The following is a 14,672-nucleotide window of genomic DNA, read 5'->3' as shown; positions in this document are numbered from 1 at the left end:
ACGCTGCAGAAACCAATTACAATTATACATTTCAGTAATGACTGACTTGGCCAAATACATATGGTTTGTGAGTGAATACTGTGACAGATTCCAAGACAACGTGCTTGAGTATGGGAGAAAATCGAATCTAAATGCCTCATGTTACAATATTAGACATAAATGTTGCTCATCCACCTAGTGAACAGAAGTCTGTATTATATGGCCTGTCACAGCTTAAATTTTGAGCAGCGGGGCAGGCACTAACAAGTAACCGTGGAAGAAAGCTTGAATTGTTCTAAGGGATAGCTTTGAGAAAAATGTTTTGTGCTGGATCATACTGGAAAATATGTTTAATTCCTTATATGTTACAGATTTCTCGTGGTTTGAATTGATTCTGGCATTTCCTACAGAATTTTAAATGGCCAACCAAGGTTAATGGGTTTTTATTTCTTTCCCAGTCTTCACCTCTCCCGCCCAGTGAGAAGGAAGGGACGAGACTTATATTCTGTCCAAAATGTGTTACTGGGTGTACTGTTGTGATGCCTGCTGTGAGCATGAATGCCTTTTCCGACTCCGTTTGGGTTGGCTGTGCTGTTTTAAAGGAAGGATATGTGACTGTGGGCACGAATCATCCTCTGTTCACATCCTGCACTGGGTCGGGGCGATCCCAAACATGAGTACAGACTGTGTGATGAATGGATTGAGAGCAGGCTTGTGGAGAAGGACTTGGGGTACTGGTGGATAAAAAAATGAGTATGAGCTGGCAATGTGTCCTTGCAGCCCAGAAAGCCAACCATACCCTGGGCCGCATCAAAAGATGCATGACCAACAGGTTGAGGAAGGCGATTCACAGGAGGCTTCATTGCCTTATGAGGGAGAACTTCTTTATGGTTCAGGTGACAGAGCCCTGGAACAGGCTGCCCAGAGAGGTTGTGGAGTCCCTTCTCTGGAGATATTCAAAATCCACTTGGAAGCGATCCTGTACAACATGCTCTGGGTGACCCTGCTTGAGCAGGGGGGTTGGACTAGATGATCTCTGGAGGTCCCTTCCAACCCTGCCCATTCTGTGATTCTCCCCCTTCGCTCTGCTCTCACAAGACCCTGCCTGGAGTCCTGCATTCAACTCTGGGGCCCCAGCACAAGAAGGTCATGGGCCTGTTGGAGTGAGTCCAGAGGAGGGCCACGAGGATGATCAGAGGGCTGGAGCACCTCTCCTATGAGGAGTTGGGGTTGTTCAGCCTGGAGAAGAAAAGGCTCCAGGGAAACCTTATAGTGGCCTTCCAGTACCTAAAGGGGGCCTACAGGAAAGATGGCGAGAGGCTTATTGCAAGGGTCAATGGTTTTAAACTAAAAGAGGGGAGATTTAGATTAAACATTAGGAAGAAATTCTTCACCCAGAGGGCGGTGAGGCACTGGCACAGGCTGCCCAGAGAAGCTGTGGATGCCCCATCCCTGGAGGTGTTCAAGGCCAGGCTGGATGGGGCTTTGGCCAACCTGGTCTGGTGGGAGGTGTCCCCGTCCATGGCAGGGGGGTTGGAACAAGGTGGTCTTTAAGGTCCCTTCCAACCCAAGCCATGTGATGATAATGTGAAGCCCAGTTTCTCAGCAGTTCCCCACAACCTCACTGCAAGCCCTGCCATCCTTCCAACTTCAGGAGCTGTTTCTATCTTTTTGCCTCTTGAACCCTTGCTGGAGATTGCCTTTCCTTGCTCAAGTACAGGTGTATCTCAGCCTGGGGTGCTCTGTGCAGCCAAGAGGGTTGGTCATGTCTGAGCTGTGCTGGTTTGGGGTTTGGTTTTCTACGAGAGATCAAAGCAGCCTCAGGATGGTGGTGAGGAATGGTGTTTCCTCGCTTCTTTTAAAAGGAAAAGTGTATGTCATGGCTATTCGTTGTGCTTGTGGGATCCATCCTGTAAAAAGACAGACTTGTACCTTGCCTTTGTATGTACGCCAAAAGCCGAGTGTGATCAGGGAACAAGAGTCCATCCCCTAGCTGCACGCTGGTGTACGGTGGTGATATTGCACCTTCCTTAGTGAACTGCTTAGGTTTTCCTGTGCTAATTCCCAAAACATATTAATTATATTAGGACAAAAACTACATAAGAATGAGCTTTTTCATTAAAACAATGAAGGTGCAGAATCTGTGGAATATTGCAGAATGTAACAGCTTGTGACAAGGCTCCAAAATCATGCCCAAGAATGTCAGTAGTGTTTCATGCAAAGCCTCCACGTGACGTATCACAAGTTAGCTATTTTGAGACTGTTTTGTTTACAGTTCTTTGGAGGGGTGGCATCGGGAAGAGTCAAAAAGTGCTTCCACATGCACGTATAGGCACATAAACATGCGCACAACATCAGACGTGCCAGTCACCCCTGGTGATTTCACTGGGAAATTGTGAGTAACTCCAGAGTGTTTTGCAAACACCTCAGCGCAAAAACACGGTGTGTATTTCATGTTACTGTGGCAGGGGGGTTGTTCCCAATTTTTAGCCCTTCCTACAGCTCTGACTAAATCAGGTTCTGCAAGGAACACCTCTAGAAAACGTGTGTTCAGCCACCAGCTGATGTTGCAAGTGTTTTTAGCAAGCGGAGGCTCTCTGGGCAACTGCGTGGTGGTGGGTGGTCTCTGTAAATGCTGAGGCATTTCTCCTGATTAACTTAGAGCATGCTAATTGATACCTGCCACAAATGGCTGGGTTTTGCTGTGAAATCATTACCTCACATTGAAACTTTATAACTTTTATTTCCCCAACTACTTAGTACCCACTGCTTCCTCAATTGTGGTGGTCCAAGCATGGGTTGCAGTAAAGAGCATCCAAAAAATGATCTGAGTTTAAAAATAATTTAATAACAAAATAATCAAATAAAAAGCTTTTCCTGAGTGTAATTTTCGAGCTAATTCACCATTTACTCCTCCAGGAAGCAGAACAGAGCCGATCAAGGAGGTTGGTGCAGCAGGGTGGGATGGGGTCTGCTCAAGGGGCCATTGAGAAAGGTGCCCCAAATACTCTTGCATTGTCGTCTCATGAGACAAGGCAGCAAATTTTCCCAGTCACTGCTGAGCTGTGTGTGGTCTGACCCTGACATTATCCTCTTCTTTCCTCTCCAGAATCGGCAGGCTCTTCGATGGCACGGAGCCCATCGTCCTCGACAGCCTCAAGCAGCATTATTTCATCGACAGAGATGGGCAAATGTTCAGATATATCTTGAATTTTTTAAGAACATCAAAACTCCTCATTCCTGATGATTTCAAGGTGAGATTTCAAGGGACTTGGATGTTTTGCATATACCTTGGTAAAGCAAGAGTCTGACATATAATCAAAACAGAGCCCCAGACGGGGGCACGTCAGGAATACGGTGCTTGATTGCAGGTACTTGGCAAAAGTGAGCATGGGGTTGCTATAGTGGCATCTGTCAGGCTTTTCTAGAGTGGCATCAATATTAAATTTTCCCCTCCTAGCTATAGTGTGGTGGAGTAATCTTGCCACATTTGACCTAGGGAAATTAAACATTGTAGGATGGTGATGGAAACAAAGGATGTTACCATCTGCAACCAACTGATCGTGAGCTTTGCTGGTTACTGGTCCTGTCATCCTCTTTTATCATTCCCTTCTGATTGCAACAACTCCAGCTTCCACTCACATGCTGAAATTCAGAGAACCGTTTGGGAATCATGGTATTGACAAAATAAACAGCACACGTGGTAATATGTGAGCATTAAGTCATAGAATATTTTCTTCCCCAGACTCCTGGATGCATACTGGAAATTTAATTTTACATTTTTAGAGAAGTCAGGGATGAATAGTTCTATGTTTATCATTTAACCTTTATTAAAAAGTCTGCTTTTCTCTTTTTGATAACAAATTTGTAATAGTTCACCATGTCAGACGTCAGCCTACAGAGGCAGACCTTCGGACTATTGTGTGCCTGCAGGTATGTAGGTGTAGCTGTGAAGTGAGTGTTGGAGACCAAAGCTGCAATCAGAAGAGATCTTTATCATTACTTTATGAGTGCATATCAGCCTGGCTGGCTGCACCATTAGTTCACCGTAGGAAGTACAGCAATTTGGACTGAATGGAAACGGTGATGTGGAAGGGTTAGAGCAGTTCACACTGGAGTGCAGTCTTTTATCCCTCATATCTGAGACATTTTCAGGTGTTTGGGGCATAACAGGTGTGAGGTTCAGTTCAGGAGCAATCTTTGAATTGTCTGCTGGAGATACCTACATACTTCTCCCTGGGTGATGTGGTAAACCTACCCAAATAACGTGGGAATTTAGAAACGGCTGATAGCATCATGTCCCTCTTTCAAAGCCTTGGAATGTCTTTGTGCTGTTCTCAGCACTTGTCCTGAAAGCAATCAGAAATACAGAAAAAGGAAAAGCCACCTTCCATGCAATATTAAGAAGTGACATATGCGGGGTCCTTTAATGACATAAATATACCATAGCTCAGCTGAAATTAGAGACGTTATCTCCTGGCATATTCACCCAACCACCATGATGTTCAAAGGGGTGTCCCTTCCAGTTGTGCTGTAAGTCATCCAACAGATCAGTGCTTAAAGTAAACTGCAGCCCCTTGTTTTTTAGAAATATATAGATGACTTTGTCATTGGACATTAAATATAAGCAGTATTCTGAATAGGCTTCAGGTGTCCTATACTCATCAAGTATTCAGTCTGTAGCCCAAATCAGGGCTGTGTTGGCTGTTACCAATCATCTCTTGTGGTCATTTGATTCCTCTGCCTTCCCTAGTTCTCACTTATTTCTTTTTTCTGTATAAATATTTTCCAAATTGTCTTATGGTCTTAAACGTAGAAGAACAATATTTTGATTTATTTATTTAAAATACAGCAGTAGACAAACTCAGGATCATAAATTCTAAATTACATCTGTACTGGCTATATGTAGAAATGCATTCTCTCTGCTCTGGTGTTTGAGATGATGTAGTAAACAATACTGTTGGCAAAATGGAGAGGTATTAAAAAATACTTAATTTTTAAAATGCAGTAATATGTGCAATTCATTATGCAAATATCTGAAGCATTTTGCACAGAGAACCATTGCAGTCTCTCTCATTTACATTCTTATACCTGTTACAATGCCTGCTAGTATTGCTGTAAGAAGCGATGGATCCTAATGATGAATTTTCTGAATCCTGATTGAATTCTGTTCCATCTGTTCAATGAGGTCATTATTTTATGACATCACTGTGGGGATAAAGATGTGGGGAAAAGTGGAATGTGACTGCCTGGATTATTCCATAGCATGGGGCACATGATCAAGTGTAACTTCCCCCTCCCCACACAAATGCTGCTATACCCAGTCTGTTTTAAGTTGCTGATGGTGGAGTTTTTTTGTTTGTTTGTTTTTTCTTGCACTATTATTTTATTACACCTTCCTATGCAGTAGCTATGAGCTATGTCTGAAAGGTTCCAGATATAGAGCAGCGTTAGCCTGAATAACCAGATACATTAAGTGGTACATTATCAATGCCTCTTTCTTAATTGTGCACAGTAATATGTGTGTCTTTCAGGACTACAGTTTGCTATACGAAGAAGCAAAGTATTTCCAGCTTCAGCCCATGCTAGGAGAGATGGAAAGGTGGAAACAGGACCGGGAGAGTGGCCGCTTCTCAAAGTCTTGTGAGTGCCTGGTGGTGCGAGTTGCCCCAGATCTCGGAGAGAGGATTACACTGAGTGGTGATAAGTCATTGATAGAAGAAGTGTTTCCAGAAATCGGTGATGTGATGTGTAATTCTGTCAATGCCGGCTGGAATCATGACTCAACGCATGTGATCAGATTTCCACTGAACGGATACTGTCACCTCAACTCAGTTCAGGTAGGAGGTCACACGCATTTATTGGAGGGGAGATTGTTGACCAGGTACCTGTGGGTTGGCACGCTTTTCTCTCTCACTGAAAGGTTTCGATGAACAAAATCAGCTGGAGTCTCTGAGCTAGTTATTTTCTTCTGTGGGCTGCTTTCTCAACTAAATTCTCACACATCGTCACCAAATCTCTTTGCAAAACAAACTACGCTAGTGTTAAAAAACAGCTCTTAGAGGTATGTTTGCCTCAATTTATAAAGACACTGTATATTTGGAGAAATATTTTTGACACTTGAACATAAGGCGACCATTCAACCCTGCTTCCAGTCCCATGCCTTGCTTGTCATAAATTGTTTTTTTGGATAGACGAGAGGGCCTAGAGACATCTCAAGCTGGGGAAGGAGGGTGCCACTTCCCAACAGAGCTATTGTGAGTGCATCAGGCTATGTCCTTTCACCTTGCAAGGCAGCAATCACCATGCACTAAGAAAGGTGGTGGAGGTGCTCTGATTTCCGAGAGTCCTTAGGAGCTCTGAAACTGAATAGAGAGAAGAGAAGAACAAAAAAGGTAAAGCCCTGGTCTCTTATTCTTGGGAACACGGGAAAAGTGAGGGGAAAAGGGAATTAGTTGGAGAAGGAGGTGACTGAACGCTAGTGTCAGCGTTGGCCAGCCTCTAAAATGAGGGCCATGCATCTACGAAGGGAGAGCACAGCCAGCCTCCTCCTCCTCCTAATTCTCCTCCTCCTCCTGGAGTAGGACCCAGTATTTCTGGAGAAGGGAGCAGCCAGCAGCCACAGGAGAAGGAGCCTCTCAGCCCTCTCTGCTACACCTCAATGTGGGACATCCTGTGGGGCTTTGACCCTTCAGTGAGACTGTCAGGCAAGCTGAAATGTGAAGGATTCTTATGAGGCAGTAGGGGGGAAGTTATCACACACACATGGTAAAAACTAGCATATAATTTTTCCAGTGTTGCCCAGGTCTTTTGCATAATGATATCCCTAAATGTTTCTTGAACAAATGTACCATGTGCTTTTTACCTTGGACAAAAACAACTGGTTCATTCTTTCTCCTTCATGAGGTGGCAACAATGACACATCTGCTTATTGCAATAATGGACCTATCTAATTCTGTGATCTTAGGAAAGGGCCTCCTTTTTCACATTCAGAGGATGTGGCAATAACTAAAATCAGTAGTATTTGTTTAAAAAAACAATTGTGAAACGGGTAAAATAATCTGGGAGACAAACGCAGGTAATTTCTGTAAGAATTGCATTAAGCTTACAAGCTGTAGTGTCATCTGTTTTATCCTTTGTTAGTTAAAAAAAAAAATCCACACCCACCTTCATCTAAGTTAGCACATCATGCACAGGCAGCAGTTTGGAGTGAGAACACTTTTTAACATCTGGAATCATCATTAGCACTATTGATGCTGTTTGGTTTAGGTACACCTCCTAAATGCTCCAGACTTAGGAGCAAATTCTTACATGGAGACTTGCCAGTTGAGCTTGACATCTTTCTGCTGCCAGGTCTTGCTCTCCAGGTAGCAAAGCTCTGCTCCTATCCCCTGATGAAGAGGGTTGAGCAATGTGGTATGTGCTGAAGGCTGTCTAGATGCTGCATATAATGCTAGTGCTTCAACACAGGAGAAGGGATAGTCCTATCTGACCTGTCAAGACATGGTTAACGCATGCTATGCTTGGGCAGTTGTGTCTCTTAAATAATTGGCCTTTATTGTCATGCTGAAACATCAAAGTTGTTTTCTCCCAATGACTAATGCAAATTTAGAACACCCCTGCATGCAAGATTATAATGGAAAAGGGATATTGCATTCAAAGATGGATATTTAGCCACATGTCCATGGAATCACAGAATGGCTTGGGTTGGTTGGAAGGGACCTTAAAGCTCACCTTGTTCCAACCCCCCTGCCATGGGCAGGGACACCTCCCACCAGACCAGGCTGCCCAAAGCCCCATCCAGCCTGGCCTTGAGCACCTCCAGGGATGGGGCATCCACAGCTTCTCTGGGCAGCCTGTGCCAGTGCCTCACCACCCTCTGAGTGAAGAATTTCCTCATAATATCTAATCTAAATCTTCCCTCTTTTAGTTTAAAATCCGTTCCCCCTTGTTCTGTCATTATCTGGCTGAGCAAAAAGTTGTTCTCTATTTTTTTTATAAGCCCCCTGTAAGTACTGAAAAGCTACAATAAGGTCTCCCCCAAGCCTGTTCTTCTCCAGGCTGAACATCTCTCAGCATTTCTCCATAGGAGAGGTGCTCCAGCCCTCTGGTCAACTTCATGGCCTTCCTCTGGACCTGCTCTAACAGATCCACGTCCTTCTTGTGCTGGGGGCCCCAAACCTGGACATAGTACTTCAAGGGGGCAAATGTCATATGATAGTTGTCAAAGCAATTTTATCCTTTAGCAGCTTAGCTTTTTTCCTGATGTTTACATTTTTGTCACACCAAGATTGCCAAGCCTATTTAATGATGTGCAAAACTCAAGTCAGAGTGGCAAAATACACACAGGCTTCAAGAGAGATGCTGATCCCATGCTGATGATGCCACATCTTCCATTTTGGGGGAAGTAAGCATCTCTGTCCAAAGAACAATATAAGGCAAGACAGGGACTATGGTAGGCCTGGAAAGTGGGATGCAGACTGAGTGATTTGCCCAGGGATGCACTTATTTCCTGATCCATCACATTTTCTCTCAAGACTTAACTTCTCCTGTATTTTTCAGTGGCTTGCATTGAGACATATTTGGGGAATTTGGGCTTATATTATTAAATGCTAAAGATCAGGTTAAATAAAACTCACACTGAAGTTTTGATGTTTGATCTCCACTGGGGGCTTCTGAAACTCTTTTCCCACCTCCTGCTTTTTGAGATTTGTCTGCTGTGTAATTAGTTGTATTTTGGAAAGACATTTGCTGACCTGTAGCAGTGCGTGTAAAAATGTAACATGTCTTGTAGTTTTATAGACGTTATAAAACCCAGCTTGCTTCTGCCCCTATCCCAGCTCTCTGCTTGCCCTTGCTGTCCTAGCACATGTCCTAGCTAGGTCACAGGTTTTACCACTGGTATGCGTATAGCCACAGATCTTTGCAGTTCTGGTAGCTTATTAGTCTCTAGAAAATCTGATGGTAACTTTTCTGAAATTACGACCACAGTGTCTGCATTATCACGATTGAACTGAAGTGTTTGCTTAACATGCTTCAATGTCTGGTGTGCAATCCTGTATTTGCCCTATTGTACTGTAAATTGTGTGAAGCAGAGAATGCAGTTTTTCAGGCATGAATCTGCGGGTAGAAGAATACTGCGCTTGCTGACAGTACTGAAGAATACCTATTTTTCTCCATTTTTCTTCTTATTGCTGTGTGCCCAAAAGTCAGCAGAAATCAGACAATACGGTGGAACTTAGGGAACCAGTTAGTGGATCTGTGTAACCACATTTGTTTTCTAGCTGGATCTATTTGAACACAGCATGTATCATCCTTAGACAGTGAATAGTCTGTTTATTTACTTACACATTGGTGTTTTGTTTCCTCTTTTTGCAGGTACTTGAGAGGTTACAGCAAAGAGGGTTTGAGATTGTTGGCTCATGTGGAGGTGGGGTGGACTCTTCCCAATTCAGTGAATACGTACTGAGACGGGAACTCAGAAGGACATCTCGCGCACCCTCCGTCATTCGAATAAAGCAAGAGCCTCTGGACTAAAATGGACATGTTTCTTTATGCAAAAAAAAAAAAAAAAAGATAGAAAGGAAAAAAAAAAGAAAAAAAAGGGGGACGTTTCATGTGCAGTATGGACTCCAAATAAGTCCTGGAACTAAAATTGAATAAAAGACACATTTATATCAAATATAGAGACCACACCTGAATTCATATGGGAACACTTGGAATAGTAGTAATAATAATAACCTCAAGGTGTAAATGAAAACACACACACACACACATATATATGTATACGTATGTATATACATACATATATGTACGTATATGTCAAAGGGTAGGAAATGCAACAACAAAGTGGTAGATGAGGTTGGTGCTGTGATGGCCATTAAGTGTCCTAGGCCTTACTCGGGCCCACTTAACGGTGTACAAGCCATTACCATTGGGGAATACATGGACTGCTCATAATGCATTTTCCATTGCCAAACACCATCCAATTTTTAATGTGTACACACCTTGATTCAACTTTATTTGCATACGGAGGTTTATGTCTGTCTGTTTTGGAGGTGGATGGGCAGGCGTTCAGGAGACGACCATCCATTGCGTTGGAAAGCTAGTCGACTGAAATTTTAAATGTAGTTTGTACAGAAGTCGCACACGTTTTGTCTGCCCTCACAGATGTGAAAGGTTAACTTTTCTTTTGAATGAGTTTTTCGTTGTTATTTTTTGTTGTTTTGTTTTGTGTTTTTTCAGAGGGGGCCAGAATAATTAATATTTGGTAGAGATGCTCTGGTTTGAATCTGCTGCTTTCCTACAATTTTTCAAATTTTATAATGTATTAAATACAATAAACTCTGTTTAAAGTAATGAGGGTCTGATTTCAGCCAACAGGAGCAGAGAAGTGGGATTTAGCTCACTGCAGTCCGGCGCGGTGGAGTGAGCTAAAGGCAGCAGGTGCTGTTGTGGGGTTGCTTTGCGGGGTCAGTCCAGTGTGCTGGTCTTCCTTCAGCGCTGTCCCTTTTAAGCTTTGTCCCACTTTGAAGAGCAGCTGCTGGCCAAGCTCAGAAAATACCAGTCCAGCCCAGGGAAGCCAGTCAAAAAGGGGTGCCTGGTTCTGTAGGCATCCATGTTGCATCATTCCCTCTTAACTAAGGAGCTGGCAGCTCCAATTCTCAAAGACCTTGCCCTGCTGAGTGTTAGCCAGCCTGTTTGTTTCAATGTCCTTCATTTCCCTTGTTTAGAGCTAGCGTTCTTCTGCCTAGAGAGAGTGAGACTGCCAGCCCCTTGTGTTAGGCCGTCCCTGTGACAGCAGGCAGTAAGTTCTGCGTGGTTGTCCTGCCAGCTGCTCCTTTGCAGTCTCTTGCTGGGGCCAGCCCGGCTCGGCGAGGCTTTACAAACATGCCACGTAATGAGGCTGCTGCACGGCCCCTTCACAGGGTGATGCTTTCACCACGTAAGATGCACCAGCAACCACCTTCTTTCCTCCAAAGTATCTTTTTATGCAATATTCCAAAATATGACTGTGTACTCATCCTGGTATGGAAGTTTCTATTGAGGCAATGGTGCCGGCGTTCCATTCATTTTGGTGACACTTTGCTATTTATTTAAGAAAAGAAAAAAGAAATTGTTAAAGTAAATACATGTAACAAGGTTTTTAATATAGTCTGATAACTCAAAGCTACAATTTTTCTGGTTTTTATTAAAGTTTGTCAGAGGGCATATTTAAATAACTCTGTCGGCACATAATCAGTGGGGTTTTGAAATTATTGAAACACAGAAATGGGAGGGGGAGGGGGACTCCAGAAATTAAGGTTCATTAGCAGATTATTAGATCTTCAATGTGACGCTGATCGGTCTGTTCCCAGTACTGAAACAGCTGCCGCAAACAAGCACAAGTGCTTGCTTTCAATCAGCAGCAAGTAGTCCTCTTAACAAATAAACGTTTACTCTTCCTGCCCAAAATTTGGTTGTTAGTCTGCGTAGAAGTCGGTTAGAAAACAAACAACAACAAAAAATGGGAAATAAATACTTTTAACAGATTTTCAGGCTTCTGGAAGTGGTACGGAGTTAGCAATGTCAACAAAGAAGCCGGTGCCGTAGGCTGACAATATGCCGACTGCTGTTGGTCTGAGGTGATGTGGCGTTTTGGAGAGGGTTGGTTCAGAAACCCTTCCTGCACTCCCAGGTGCAGTCCCACATGCACCTGAGGACACACTTCCAGGCTGTTGAGCCCAAAGGTCCAGATCCAGACCTGCCCTGCTGGCTGCTGTGCCTGTGCATGGGCTCCGGTGTAGGCCGGAGGCAGAGCCCAGGAGCACCGTCAGGCCCGAAATTGGCCCCACAGTGCCTTTGCACAGCCTTGGTGTGGAGGAGGCAGGCAAAGGTGGCATCCACTTGATCTTCACCCCACTTTTTGCTCCTTCTGCTTCTTGTCATGCTGTTCCCCAAGCCGTCAGGCTGTGCTCAGCCAGCAGTTTTGCTTGCTCAGTCCGTACCTGTTTGAGTTGACAGCACCAAGGGACACCCCTGTGCTCCTTCCACACCTCTGGCTGGCCGGATGGCCTCCCGCTGAGGCCGTGTTCATTGTTAAAGGAGTCATAAATCACCCCGAGACCCTGGATGTTAATGTCTCTGCGATTACAGTGCCGTCACGGAGTCAGAGATCATGAGTAAACACAGCCGTGGCTGATGGCAAACAATACGCAGGAGTAAGCTGGACGTGGATTTTGGAGAAAAAGTGAGGTAGTCCTGTTTGCAGTTGCAGCTTGTAACCATGTGTTTCTAAAATGTTCTTTAGAAAAGATATTAAAAAGAACATTTATTAAAATGTTCTTCAGAAAAAGTGAGACAAATGAGAAATATTTCAAGGGGGTGGGAGTTGGGGAAGGACCAGACTCTACAATCAGCTATTTTCTAGAGGTTAGTAGCGTTGGCACGTACAATAGCTTCAATTTACCTAATTTTTTAATTAAAAATGTTGCTATCAGTGGTGCTGTGTTCAATAAGAGGAAGAGTTACAGTGAACAGTACCTGCCAACATTGTACTTCAGCAACTTGGTCAAGCAGTTGTCAGGAGAACCGCTGTGGACATGCAGAGGTGGCAGATGCCACTTGCCACCCTCTCACGGTGAGACACAGGCAGAGGAGCTGGCTCTTCATCGCTTCTTTCTGTAACATGACAACTGGATTCCTGCAGTAGCCATTGACCTGAGGTTTAATTCTTTCCCTATTGCCTCCTTAATGTATTAAACAAGTGCATAAAATAAATATGGATCCTGGCATGCTTGGATGAACCTTTAAACCATGAGTGTCCCATTGAAGACTGAGCTGGCTTCACCAGCTGGGAGGCATGAAGTCCCACAGAGTCATGACTTCCCCTTTCCAGCAGTACTGCCTGTAAACAAGTGCCGCTAATTTATTTTATCTCCAAGATCTTGCTGGCCGGGCATTCTAGCCCAGCTGATGTTACACCTTTCCATAGCATATGTCTAGAAAAAATTTCAAAATTGCCACAAAAATGTAGAGGTGAGGCACTATTTCTTGATGTCTGGTTGAATCCATAAAAAAAAATCCAATGGGGACATCCTACTACCCACTGAAAGCATGAAATTTGAGCCTTAGTTACTTTTCTTTACACTAAACAGGCCCTGCTTTCAACTGGAAGAGAAACATTTTGTTCATGAGCATAATTTGTTTACAACCACCTTTAAAAATGGATTGATACACTAATTACAGGGGTTTTACCATCACCCAGATAAGTTGTCAAGTGCATTTTTCTTTGATGTTCACTTTTTTGGGGACTTGGGGGAGGAAGACTTGATTTGGGGTCAAGGACAAGGAAAGTATTTTTATTGACAATGGGGCAGGTTTCTTCAGAGAAATAAAAGCATTTATTTCCATCTGTCATTTCTTGACTGCAGAGTTCTATATTATGAATTATTTCTAGGGACAACTGGTATTTGTATGTAGTCATTCTTGCAGCCTGAGGTTTATTTACAGTGGAAATGAAACCAAGACACCCTTAGGGCCTGTAGATCAGTTGCTTTTTCTCAGACTTTAGTTTGAGTGGTTTATTATTTCTTGAGGGTCTGGAGGGATCGCCACCACCAAAAATCAATACATTGCATCAGGTCCCTATGTTGGCTTTGGCTGCCACCTCGTTGATCTGGTTACTGAAGACCCCAAAACTGACTTAGCATTTGGGGACCTCTATTTGAGATCAAAATTGTTAAAGTCTCGTTGCTTAAAACCATACATCTTCCAAATAAAAGATGCATGTGCATAGCACAAAAATTCATCCCTTTGTAAGCTGAGCTAGTGCTGGTAACTGGGATGCTAATGTCCACGCTGGGGGAAAATGCTGATGCCAACCCCCCAAAGCATCCTCCATTTGTACCAGAGCAAGCTCCAGAAATGGGGGTGGTCCTCTGACAGATGGAGAAAATCCATTTTCTTTGAATCTGTGTTTTTCTTCACATTTGTCGTCCAGAGGCTTAATATGTTACTGAGTTCTGTGTCTCTAAAATACAGTACGTTATTTTTCAGCTGATGTTAGATTCTGTGGGCCAGATCCCATTTTCTGCCTTCTATATTCGTCATGAATTTGCCCCACACTCAAGTTGTGAACCAAATGATAGATTGGTGTAATTTGGGGTTGTGAGAAGAGGCACCGCGTGGTGGTCAGCTGTACTGTTGCATCAGATGCAATTGTGCCTTGTCCCTGTGGTGTGCCTTTTTAAAAATCAACACTATTTCCCACTGAAGGTTGTTGGAAGCCTAGTTCAATCAGAATCCTCTCTCCAAGCCCTGCTGAGCTGCAGGTCCACAGGGTCTTCTCTCCAGATAGCCCATCACCGGTGGCACACAAGCCTATAGGGCAGGGTGGCAACATGCTAAGTGTGTGCCTTGCTGTGGGCACTGACATAAAGCAAAAAACTGCATTTGGTGAAGTCCCCTGAACTCCCATACTGCACTCATTCTGGCTCAGCTCAAACCAGGGGGCTTAGCAAGGATACAAGGGGATGTTTGATGCTTTCTTGATCAGCCCCAAAGAAATTAAAGTCAATGGAAAAGCAAAAGACAAAACAACTCAAGTATGGATGCTGATTCTGAACATCTGTAGCAGCGAATTCACTAATTCTTACTGCCTCCGAATGAATAAATACTTAAGATCTGGAGGGCTCACGTTAAAAACATGTATT

At 43.7% G+C, this 14,672-nt stretch overlaps 1 protein-coding gene across 7 annotated transcripts in view; it reads left to right on the top strand.

Moving 5' to 3' along the window:
* The window catches only part of KCTD1 (potassium channel tetramerization domain containing 1), a 99,262-nt gene extending 88,107 nt beyond the window's left edge, over positions 1-11,155 (top strand). For 6 of the 7 annotated variants that reach the window (XM_066992884.1, XM_066992886.1, XM_048080024.2 and 3 more), the window contains exons 3-5: positions 3,089-3,233; positions 5,514-5,819; positions 9,358-11,155. In XM_066992884.1, coding sequence (XP_066848985.1) covers positions 3,089-3,233; positions 5,514-5,819; positions 9,358-9,516 — 610 coding nt within the window. In that variant the 3' untranslated portion in view covers positions 9,517-11,155. The remainder of the gene's footprint in view (positions 1-3,088; positions 3,234-5,513; positions 5,820-9,357) is intronic. The other variant, XR_010829651.1, reaches the window with a different exon arrangement.
* Positions 11,156-14,672: the final 3,517 nt, after the last annotated feature.

This window comes from Anser cygnoides, chromosome 2 (genome assembly GCF_040182565.1).
Source record: "Anser cygnoides isolate HZ-2024a breed goose chromosome 2, Taihu_goose_T2T_genome, whole genome shotgun sequence".
NCBI lineage: Eukaryota > Metazoa > Chordata > Aves > Anseriformes > Anatidae > Anser > Anser cygnoides.
Note: the sequence above shows the minus strand (reverse complement) of the source record. Positions and strands in the feature narration are given on the sequence as shown.